The sequence below is a fragment of the Misgurnus anguillicaudatus genome, chromosome 19, assembly GCF_027580225.2.
Source record: "Misgurnus anguillicaudatus chromosome 19, ASM2758022v2, whole genome shotgun sequence".
Classification (NCBI taxonomy): domain Eukaryota; kingdom Metazoa; phylum Chordata; class Actinopteri; order Cypriniformes; family Cobitidae; genus Misgurnus; species Misgurnus anguillicaudatus.
The window spans coordinates 29,323,341-29,335,980 of NC_073355.2; the positions used below are offsets into that span (position 1 = coordinate 29,323,341).

At 38.8% G+C, this 12,640-nt stretch overlaps 1 protein-coding gene across 2 annotated transcripts in view; it reads left to right on the forward strand.

The window, feature by feature from the left end:
* nubp1 (nucleotide binding protein 1 (MinD homolog, E. coli)) overlaps positions 1-12,636 on the forward strand; it is a 42,233-nt gene extending 29,597 nt beyond the window's left edge. For both annotated transcript variants that reach the window (XM_073857381.1, XM_073857382.1), the window contains exons 8-11: positions 698-808; positions 3,468-3,570; positions 3,881-3,964; positions 11,399-12,636. In XM_073857381.1, the coding sequence (XP_073713482.1) occupies positions 698-808; positions 3,468-3,570; positions 3,881-3,964; positions 11,399-11,442 (342 nt within the window). In that variant the 3' untranslated portion in view covers positions 11,443-12,636. The remainder of the gene's footprint in view (positions 1-697; positions 809-3,467; positions 3,571-3,880; positions 3,965-11,398) is intronic.
* The last annotated feature ends 4 nt before the right edge of the window (positions 12,637-12,640 follow it).

The window sequence follows — 12,640 nt, forward strand, 5'->3', positions numbered from 1 at the left end:
TGACAGGTGGAAAACAGGCCAATCGCAACATAACACAAACTCTGACGTTACAGTCTTGATGTACGCCCCAACATTAAATTAATTACAATGTTGTTAAAATGCTAAAAACGAAGTTGTGACTGCTGATTTAGTGCTATATGCTAGCGTTTAGGATGAAGTTTTACTATTGGCGTTACAGTTATGTTGAGCAGTTCCATATTGTGGGCTATTGACACAAAATGTCCACCATGTAGCTATCAAGCCAAATATTGAATTCATACAAAGAAATCAGAACATTTAAGTATACAAGCTGAGTCATAATAGATAAAGCGAAATGACACAGGTAATAAGTATTGATACTTATTTTCCCCCCTGTACCTTCTACAGGTATGTAGATATCAGAGAACAATTAACATATTATCTCAATGCATTATTTGGCACCTTTAATAAACAAATATTAAGATCAATCATATAGTTTTCCCATACTGGGTCACATATAGTTCCACATATAGTTAAAAACAATAAAATACGTCACTGTGCAAAAAATAACCCATCAAATTTTAGTTTGGTGATGAGGTCATAGATGTTATTTTTTTTTAATTAAGCATGGCTGTTGACCAAAATCAAAAAAACATCAGTTTAAATGCAAATATTCCTATATGTAACTGATTTGTTATTATGACTCATAACATTTTGTTATTGTTCCCTCTTTAAATAGGAAGTGTCTTTGCAGGACGTGAGAAAAGAGATCCGATTCTGTAAGAAGGTTAAATTGCCGATCATAGGTGTGATAGAAAACATGAGTGGCTTTATTTGCCCTAAATGCAAGGTATGATTTTTACTATGATGTGGATTTAAGTTTACACACAAGCTTGTCTTATGCTACGTTTACATTAGTGTGTTTTCATTTTAACACATTGTTTTGAAGTACCCGTGAAGTCAGATATTAAATGTGAATTTGAATGATGGAAAATACGTAATAAGTAAATAAAAGAACTTCAAAAATATGCAGCATTCTCTGCTGTCAAGGGGTGAGAGCGTGTCCACTGTCTGCGTTGAAACCACACCCACTTGCGAGAACGCTACAGTCTCTCTCGACTTAAAATACAGTTACAACCTAAATGATGCACTGCTGCATTAAAGGGACACTTCACTTTTTTTCAAAATATGCTCATTTTCCAGCTCTCTCGAGTTAAACATTTGAATTTTACTGTTTTGGAATCCATTCAGTTGATCTCCAGGTCTGGCGCTAGCACTTTTAGCATAGCTTAGCATAATCCATTGAATCTGATTAGACCATTAGCATCGCGCAAAAAAATGACCAAAGAGTTTTAATATTTTTCCTATTTAAAACGTGACTCTTCTGTAGTTACATCGTGTACTAAAACCGACGGAAAATTAAAAGTTGCGATTTTCTAGGCAGATATGGTTAGGAACTATACTCTCATTCTGGTGTAATAATCAAGGACTTTGCTGTAACATTGCTGCAGGAGGCGCAATGATATTTCGCAGTGCCTGAAAATAGTCCCCTTAGTATATTTCAATAGCAGGGGACTATTTTCGGCGGTTGGGTGTTTGTGTCATTAAAGGCACACCGCAGAACTTTTTGGCCACTAGGGGGCGCTAGACATGTATTTTTCACGCTTAGTGCCCCTAGAGGCCACAAGCGCCGCAGCACTGTCGCAAAGGAAAATAACTGGCCAACCTTAAAACTAAACTAAAAACTAAACCTTTAAAACGCTAAACGATCAACATTTTGAGACATCAGGGAGAAACGCAGTCATGTTACAACTTTCTGATGAGGAACTCGTGGCAGAAGCCATTTCTCAATCAAAAGGTTGCAGCCTCCGGATGTCGTATTTCTAAGCTGCATACGTCATCAAGACTGTCTTATTTCAGAATATTAACAATTATAAAGTTGACTATTATAATTAGTTAATCGTAAATTGTTGCAGTATGCTTATGACTTGCGAATGTAATGCTCAGTTTACCTAATAAACCAGGCTTGATGACGTATGCAGCCTGCATATTTGACCTCCGGAGGCTGCAGTCTTCCAATTGAGAAACGACCAGAAGTATTTCCTTGCCTTCTTCGAAACAAATATTGTTGCGTCGTCTCTCTCTCCCTCGCCACCATGATTTTCCACAATGGCGCTCATATTTCCTCTCTTTTGTGTGAAAATTGTCGCTCCAAATCCAAGTAAACCGATGTGTTTATGTCTGCCGCTTTGTAATACATCAAGTGAGTGACAGCGGAACGCAGCAAATTAGGAAAAGAGAAGAGAGAAACGCTCGGATCTGATTGGTGAATGAATAGGGTTTGGTTTTACACTGTGTGAGTTTGAGCAAGTTTGACTGCTATAGCATCCTGGATTGTAATGTAAATACAGACAGTAAAAGAAAGGTAAATACGTGAACACGTAAATGCAGCATCTGAATACAGGGAACTATATGCAAGATAATCACCGTCATTTATAAAGAAAATCGCATTTATGTATGAATCAAGATCGTGAGTTTATAAAAAAATTGCCTTAAAGAGGAATTGAACCCGTGTTGCCCGTGTCATAGGTCCATGACACTAACACGGTGCCACAGAATTGCATAATAGAAATTGCTCTCTACACTTCTTCAGTAGCCTCCAGCAAAATTCACGTTAAAAAAAATTGTGTGGAGGAAGTGACGTATGCCATAAAGCAGTCGAATTTTGTAGTTTTTTTGTGCTCTGGTTACTACCAGAAACCCTAAGTTTTAAAGTACGAGTAAAAGCGATACAGACCCCGTCAGGCTATGGTAGACATGTCATTCAACCTATTTAAAGTCGATGTACTATCACAAGGGTCTTGAAAATGTATTATGATGGTTGAAAAATTACATGGTGTCGCTTTAATAAACACACAATGTGCTTAGATAAAGGGTTTAAACTCTTAAAAGTCTTCATGTTATTGCTTACACAGTCATTGCGGCTGGTCAACGTCATCTTTGGGTAGCTTAAAGGCGGGTGAATGATTTTTGAAAAACACTTTGGAAAATGGAGTCGGGCCAACTACCAAAACACACTTGTAGCCAATCAGCAGTAAGGGGTGTGTCTACTTACCGACATCGTTGCCCGGTTGCACATGTGTGGGGCGGGTCTATTAAAAGAAGTTTAATAGACCCGCCCCACACATGTGCACATGTGCAAATGGGCTCCCTTGCAAAAGAGATTTGAATATCTCAATGGGACATCGCCTGGTAAAATAAAGGGTAAATAAAAAAAAAAAGTTTGTTTAGGTGATTTCAAATGTCAACATTTGCTTTCAGAGATCATGCACCCCGCCTTTAATAGTCAAATAGGGGCTAAAATGAAAATGCATTAATGTAACGTATCCTAATACTCTTTAATGCAAATGTATCCCTGCACTCTGTCCCAAAATGTTGCCGTGTGCTCTCACATGATGTGAAATAATTTCTCTCACATTAATTACTGACACCGCTCTTTCTGGTGACAGAATACATCGCAGATCTTTCCTCCAACTACAGGAGGGGCAGAACGGATGTGTGAAGAGCTAAATCTCCCTCTTTTGGGCAAAGTACCTCTGGATCCACGGATAGGTACGATGCACCCGATCTTAATCCATTTTTTAATGCAGCGGTGATGAAATACAACCCTACTCTTAGTCCAGAGGTTAGGAGGATGTGAGAAAGTTTTACATGACAAAGTGGTGATGCGGTGTATCCCGTTCCTTAATTTATTTATTTTTTTAAGAGTGTTTCCTTGTTTTTAATTTAACACACATTGTCATTATAAGGAACCATCTTGTATCAAAAATCTCCCCTCCGTTGTTCCTATTAAATGTCTGGTGAAAGGCCTGCACAAGCAGTTTCTAGTTCTCTAAATGTTGTTCCGTATTTTGTTTTAAAGGGAAAAGTTGTGATGAAGGAAAGTCTTTCCTTACTGAAGTTCCTGACTCTCCTGCAGCAATGGCTTATCACAGTATAGTGCAGAGTAAGTTAAACTAACCCCAGCAGACCTTTGTTTACCAACAGAACCTCACAACTAAAGCCAGTAAACTCTCACCGTACTTGTGTTGTTGTGTTTTGTCTCGTGTTGTCATGGTATTTGAACTTTGTGGTGAGTTTGTTTGTTTTATTATTAAACTTAGAGATCAGTGTCAAAAGTCATAATGGAGGCTGAGTCCGAAAACTCTAAACTGCTGCCTTCTGAGGCAGCTTTCCAAGGCAGGAAGGCATCAAGGCATGTCCGAATTCAATGTTAGGTTTACTTCCTGTCTCCTGAGATACCTATGCGTGCAGGGCTCGCAAAATTTCTAAATCCCTGGTAGCCCTTCAGGCAGGCACTCTTCAGTTTTTGGTAGCCCGAAATGAATGCAAGTAGCCAGAATAAAAATACATTACTTTTAATGTAGAATATTAAGACAAAACATCTATCAAAACACAAATAACACACATCAATTTTCAGTACATATCAATCATCAGTACAAATTTTTCTTCTAACCGAAGTGAAATATCTATACATCAGATTCTGAATCTGAAATAGTAACTGAAGTCACAGATAAGAAAATGACACTTGACTTTGTGGGCATAGCACAGGCTTATTCAATTAGTTTTACCACGGGCCAAATTTTGGCAATACAAAGCCAATAGGGCCTCTAACCACAATGTTTAATCTGCTATTCTTGTTGTTGTTTTGATGCTGTTGTTTTTTTAACAAACAAAAAAACTGGATTTCCATGTAAACCAGTGCTTTTCAATTATTTTCTGTCATGCCCCCCCTAGGAAGAAGTAAACATTTCGCGCCCCCCAACTCTCCGCCGCGACTGTAAATAGTATAATTTATCTATAAAATGACACATCTGCAAATCATTGTATCCTTATTAACATTAAAGAAAACACAAAAAAAGAAAAATTGATCAACTTACAGCAAAGAATAACTTTATTAACATTGTTTTTTAGTCTGTAACAGAAAATACTTAAAATGCATCAATTTGCCTGAAAAAAATCAATCCTTATATAAAGTATAATATTTTTTGACCATTTGATACTGAAAAATTTAATTAAATATAATCAATAAATAATAATAAAAACTCAAGCGGCTTATCAGCGTGATTGGGGTGTAATGTCTTTAAGTGACGGTGCAAAAAAAATCTCTTCCTGAAAAAGTATTTTTCCCCAGGGTGTCGCGCCCCCCCCCCCCCTGGTGTCGCTTCGAACCCCCCCTGGGGGTCCCGCCCCACTAATTGAGAAGCACTGATGTAAACCAACTGTTCCTTCTCATCCCCACACCAGATATACTCACTATTTAAAAGTGGTTTAGTGGGTCACAAAACTCACAGTTTGGATCATCCAGACGCTTTAAGAGCGATTCTGCACAGAGTCACTCTCTTCACTGCCCGTACAATCTATACTTTAAAGCTTGCTGATAGAGATTTAATTTTCTTACGTGGGGATAGTAATGACTGACAGGGCGAAGTTGGAGGATTTGCCCAACAAATCCATGACAAATCATTACGGATTGCTTTCTGTACGGCGTCTTTTCGCGCGAAAGTGAAAGTAAAAGTCGAGCGCGCGCTCAAACATAATTTAAATACCCAATGCCTGAATTTCATACACCATTATTACTAGAGCCCGACCGATTTATCGTTTTGCCGATTTTATCGGCCGATATGAGCATGTCGCAGATATATCTGTATCGGCGTATAAGCCGCAGATATGCGCCGATATGAACGTTTGTTACAGAACACATTAAATGCATTTGAAAGATGTAAGTACTTGTTTGTCCAGCAGAGTGCGCCATACTGGTTGCTAATGGCGACCCAGATCACTCACTGTAGTGACACCAGCCAATCCCCCACCCCCTTCACTTCAGTCAGTCAGTCTCTCAGTTCAGGTGGCTGCAGTCACGCAGTGTCTTCTTCACAACATTTTTACACCTGGTATTAAGACGCGCTTTGGTCGATTGGATTATAAATGGACAAGAGAGACGCATTCCCGCTTACATTTGGTGTTTTTAATCCGTCTCTTTGTCGACTTGCGAGTTAAAACGCAAGCGAGAGAAATGACGCGAGACGGAGAAATGACACGTTTAAACTACGCGCAGCCGTGCACTTATATATCACTATATGAGATTACTGCTGCTTGTGTTGTTAGTTAACACGCTCATTTCAGAGCAATTGATTCAATAAGCTCGCGCAACTCTACACCCTTGCTAAATAAAAGAGGCGGAGCGAAGACGCATTAGTTTTATTAAAGTCTAAAGTTTGCACGGAACCCTGGGTTTGTGTTATAAAAACGTTGTGCACAAGCACAACATTAAACATAGCGTACATTAGTATGTGCTCCGTCAAGCATTGTCTTCGTAACTGTGAGTGGCTAACTAATTTGTGAAGTACACAACTTACTGTAAAGCTAATATTAATCAATGACTTCATAAGTTTCTCTTTATAACGTTATTCTCGTCAAAACTGCAAATGATGCAAGTTTTATGTATTTTGTTCTCTTTGTGTTTTAAAGTTATTTATAATAAGTCAAGTTTACTGTTTAGTGCACTGATATTCAACTAATTTTGGATAATAAAGTTTATTGTTAACTTCTTGCCTATAGTACATATCTTTGTCACATCAATATAAGTGTTGGATCACCACATTTGTGAGTGATCACCACATTTGTGAGTGATCATTGCATTGCATTGTATTTATTCATAGTATATTATGTTAAAGTATATAGTGTATTCTATGTACAGTACTTTAGTATAATATACTGTAGTATATACTGAACTATAATGTACACATAAAGAATATCGGCCGATATATCGTTATCAGTCTTTTTTTACTCCCTAATATCTGTATCGGCATCGGCCCGAAAAAACGCATATCGGTCGGGCTCTAATTATTACCCATCCAAATCTGTGAAAAAATGCATAAGCATTTAAATGTATTTTTTCCTCCCTATAAGTCAAGATAGCCCGACGGGCAGGGCGGGGATGCATTTTGATAGCCCGACTGCAAAGCACAATAGCCCCGGGACGTCGGGCTAGCGATTTTGCGAGCCCTGGCGTGAGCTTACAATAAGAATGTTATTGGTCGAGCCTGGTCGAGTTCGAAAAAATAAAATGGCGGTCAAGAAAGCGACTGGAGCACAAATTTAGTGTAAATGAAGGTAGAATTTCACTTTTTACACCTTTTAAATGCATTTCTAGTGAGAAACTAGTATTATTGTTTTTAAATATGTGATTAGTTATCACAAAGGTGCTCTCTGTTTATATTTCAAACACGCTGCCTTTGAAGTGTGTCCGAAAGTCTTTCTCTGAGCTGCCTTCATGCCTCCGAAGTCATTTCCTCATGAGGCAGCGAGGCAACGAGTCACTGCCTTGAGTTTTCGGATGCAGCCGAAGTCATGATAAAAAAATCAAAAGTCAGTTGCTGCACTCTGGGGTTGCTGGTTTTTTAACCCAGCGTTGCATCAAAAGGGGACTAACTCAGCCGTTGATTAAATTTACCCAAAAATGTTTACATTTGACCCACAATGGGTTAAAAATCCCAGTTAAGATACTCAGCGGGTTGGATTCGTCTCTTTTTGACCTAGTGCAAGGTTAAAAATAGCCATCATTTCTTGAGTGTATAAAGTACGTAAGCGTAGTCTTGTAAAATTACATCAACCTTATTGAATTCTATGACCCAAGACAAGAAAGAACTTGAGGGGAAGTTTTACAATGTCCATGAAATTTTGTCAATTGATTTCCCCATTCTTTCTGTGAGAAACACGTTTTTACTGTTGATGGCCTCGAGTTTAAGACTCATATCTTGACATGGGTCAGAAAGCCATTTAATCTGATTCCAGTGATAAGAATGCTCAAGATAACTTTAAGACCTTGAGTTACACACTTTACAATAAGGTTGTATTAGTAAACATTAGTAAATACATTACCTAACATGAACTAGCAATGAACAACATAGTAGGGCTGTGACGATACATCGCGTTCCCCATTACGTGCCTGAAATCGATTCTGAATCGCAAGGCTCCGATTCTGTGTTTCATGCACAGCTTGTGTGTGTACTACGGCTCTGTGATCAGTAGGATGTCCTTATCAATCTAAAATCAAAAGAGTTTTAGTCGTTTATAATGTAAATTTAAAATAGCAACACTCGTCAAACACAATCATTCAAAATATTCTTTATTATCATGAAAATACCTGAAACAAGCTGAAGAACAGTGATATAAATGTCCCTTTAGACATTTCCTGGAATAGTGTTTGTAATGCTACTTCTTTTGTGGCACAAATTGGGTTTCTACACAAGAGTGCCCCCTGGCTTTTAGATGTGGCGGCATTTTACCGTAATTCATTTAAATTCATTTATTGAGAAAACGCGCATTTGCACGATTAATCGGCACAGCCCTACAATATAGTTTCTCAGCATGTATTATTTCTTGTTATACTACGGGTCAGTTGAATGCCTGAATCTGATTGGCTGATGAACGTTCTGAGGTGTGCAATTATTTTCTGGGAAACGCACGGCGAGCGTAGTTTCAGGCAGCTTTCTTGACCGCATTACAGTTCCATATCACTTCGCATAGTTAACTGTAATAACAGACTAACAAAAACAACGAGGCTGTTTACACTTGGCATTAACATGTGTTTTCGTCGATCGGATCACAAGTGGACGACGTTAATGCCAGGTGTAAACGGTGTTCAAAACGTTTTGAGCTCGTCCACTTTCGACCACTTTCAACCACATCCAGAGGTGGTCGAAACCACTTTCGATCGGATCGCTTTGGAGTTGCGGAACGCACATGTGGTTGAATGCTTTCGAACAGCCATACGAGACCGCCTTCTCTCCGCCCATTTATCTAATCTGAGGTATTAAACACAAGTTTTACGTCTTTTTTTACTTCTGGCGTGAACATTCGGTGAACAGCGCTATTTTTAGCCTTTCATTGATAAAACTAAGCGGCTGATCTCCGTAGTTTCGTTTTGAAAGCGTCTGAAAGTTGCGCGATCCTATTTCATCAATTGCGCTGAAAATTCAAACAAAGCTCTTACATACTCATGTACAAAACACTGTGCAGCATGTTTACTTGCTAAACAAGCAGTGCACTCCGACATAATATTAGTTTGCGTCCATACAAACTCATAATTACTCCCGCTCGGGTTTGAATGACAGCAGAGAGACTCGCCCACCGTCTCACAGACCACCCCCTCATAATATTCAGCACAGAAGCGGTCGAAAGTGGACAAAAGAGACGGATTTAAATACCAGGTGTAAACGTAATGTGTCTCTCTCGTCCACTTGTGATCCGATCGATGAAAACACATCTTAATACCAAGTGTAAACAGCCCCGTTATGACAGATGATTTTCCGAAGCAATTACAGCGCTGTTAAGAGACGCACAGAGGTAGCCTCGTTCACACAATCTCGCTCTCTCTCGCTCGCTCTCTTATTCTTTCTTGCGTTTTCTCTGTGTGTCTCTGTTGCTCTCTATCTTTTTAATAACTTCATTCATAACTGGATAGGAATGCTATCAACAGCTTAAGCCTCCATTGCCAGCTTTAAAATGACGTTTTGGAACAAGCAAAAGAGCCGTTGGATGAGACGCGGAAGAAATAGTAGTACTCACAATAGCGAAAAGTACAAAAAACGGACGAATCCTTTTAAATATATCATGTGATCGATGTCTTGAGGTGTGGTAACCATAGTGTAAGCGTTGTAATGATCAGCCTGCTTATTTGTATATCCCACAGCTGACATGGAACGTTATTAACTGGTTCGGGAACTTTATTTTTTGTTCTAACCGGTTCAGGAACGTCAAATTTAGGGTTGAACCGAAAACGTTAAAATACTGTTTCTGTTCGGGACGAACCAATTGGGAAAAAAATCTGGTTCAAAGGCCTGGTCCTAAGTGCTAGAAAATTAATCTAAGGATTTGTATTTTTCTATGTGTTTCCCCTGCATACTTGATAAATCTTGCTTGTGAATTGTATATCAGGGGTTTCCAAACTTTTTCAACCTAACAGGAAATCTCAAGAAATATAGAGGAAACACAAACACATTTGTATTTGTTCCCTTTCAGTAGTTTTAATTGAATAATATTAAACTACCTTACGGCGCATTCACACAACGAAAGGCTTGTCTGAAGCGTGGCCAACAGCCAATCACAGTTGCCGCTACACATGCTCTGTTCTTCCATAAACGTAATTGGCTGGCTCTGCCTAGGTTATTTGCATAAGGCGATCTGATTGGTTGACGCACGCGTTGCTGCTTGAAAAGTTGAGAAATGTTCAACTTCTGCCGCGAGCAACGGCACTGACGCGGCGCTGACGGATCCACAATTCAGTTCGGCAACGCATGACGTCACCCATTAAAAGTGAATGGGAAGCGTTAACGCTGACGCCCCATGTGAATGCGCCGTTATGTTAGGGCTGCACGATTATGGCAAAAATCTAAAAGTGCCTAGTATTTGCACTGAATTGGAAATTATATATTTGAAAAATACTATTAATTACAAGGCTGCAAAGAAATGTGCACTAGGCTACTGAGGATTTAATTATATTATATTAATATAGTCAGTCATGAACTAAAGTGGGCCGGTCTAAGGAATGAAGCTAAGAAAATGAGTCCCACCCCGGCCATTCGTATGAAGTTGCACTTAAGTGTATTTTAAATCTGTACGCGCGGCAAGCGCACTCAAATATAGACATGTCTGAAACAAAACTTGTGTTCACGGCCGAGCGCTTTGAAAAGCAGAAGAAAACTGTGCGTCCTGCTTTAAAAATGTTAAACACCCCTAATTACACGAGTGAGGCTGGATAAGTGTTGGCAGCCTAGGGACAGCACCGGCCCTCGTGGCCAAAAAAACAGACCGGCCCAACCGGGAATTCTCCTTGTCCTGCCTATAGCCAATCCGGGCCTTTGTATGTCTCTTTATCTTTGAAAACTCACAGGCTGTTTTTTATTTAATTTGCACACTTTAATGCGTGTGGCAGCAAATAAAAGTATGCAGACTTGTTTAACTGGTTTAAGTGTTTAAACCAAACTGAAGGAAAGTGACTTGAGTATTTTAGAGACTCCTGAGATTTTCACACACAGAAGTTTCTAGAGGGAGAGTGATCTCAAGATAAAACATCTAGTTCCTCTAGTTAAGATGGTTAGTTGACTGCGGTCAAAAGCTGGACTTGTTTAAGAATCTTGTCTTAATTACAATCTACAGAGTAGGAAATATCTGGGTTTTTATTTAACTTCTTAGAATACCAGAAGGCCAGCGGACCAATTTATCACATTTTTTAGAAGGAGAAGCAGAATACGGAAGTGTATTTTCTTTAGAATCCAGATTTTTTTGTTTTAACGTAATGTTTGGAGTATGCTGTTGTTCTGTGAAATGGATTTATGTCATATGTGCTAACATTCCCTTTTTTTCCTTTTCACAGAAATCAAAGATTACTGCTCTCATACTCCGTCAGATGATCCTTGACGGCAGTTCTTGGTGCTGGGGTATTAATTCGCAAATCAGTGTCTAATGATTGGTTGATCATGAAAAGTCATGATAAGCAATCATCTGAGCAATATACATGACCACTTGAAAACCATACAAAGTGATAACCTAAAATAATCCTGGCGTGAAACTGTTTGCACCCACTTTCTGGAAAAAGAATTTGAAAACATGACATTTAAGTTATTTAAGTTCTTTTCAAAAATCTAAATATACTTAAAGGGACACTCCACTTTTAAAAAAAGTGTGCTAATTTTCCGGCTCCGCTGGAGTTTGAACATTTGATTTTTGACGTTTTGGAGTCCGTTCGGCCGATCTCCGGGTCTGGCGGTGTCACTTTTGGCATGGCTTGGCATGGTACATTGAATCTGGTTAGACCATTGGCATCATGGTAAAAAAATAACCAAAGAGCTTCGATATTTTTCCTATTTAAAACCTATTCTGTAGTTACATCGTGTACTAAGATCGATGGAAAATTAAAAGTTGTGATTTTCTAGGCAGATATGCTAGGAACTATACTTTCATTCTGGCGTAATAATCAAGGACTTTGCTGCCGTAACATGGCTGCAGCAGGAGCAATGATATTATGTAGTGCCCGAAAATAGTCCACTGCTATTGAAAGATACTAAGGGGACTATATTCGGCTGCTACGTAATATCAGTAACATTTATCTATTTACCATCATCTTTAAATAGGAAAAATATCGAAGCACTTTGGTTGTTTTTGGCGCGATGCTGATGGTCTAATCAGATTCAGTGGATTGTGCTGGGCTGTGCTGGGGGTGGTGCCGCCGGACCCGGGGATCGGCTGAACGGATTCCAGGGCAGTAAAAGTCGGGTGTTTAGCTCTAGGGCAGCTGGAAAAGGAGCCCATTTTCAAAAAAAAAAAGTGGAGTGTCCCTTTAAATGTTTAAAATCGTTCTGATTGATGTTAAAGTTTATAGTAAATACCACAAAGAGTTTTACTCCAATACAAGTCTACAATCAATAAAGATAAATATGATAGAAGTATAATTATAACCATTATAAAATTGATATGTTTTTTTTTTTATAAGAAAACATTGAACTTGGGTTCTACAATAGCATTTCTTATGCATCATACCATAAATAGCCCTTATGTTTTATTATGTTGTAAATGCTTTGTTCAGATTTGCTAATAAATTTCTTAAGATTAAAATTGG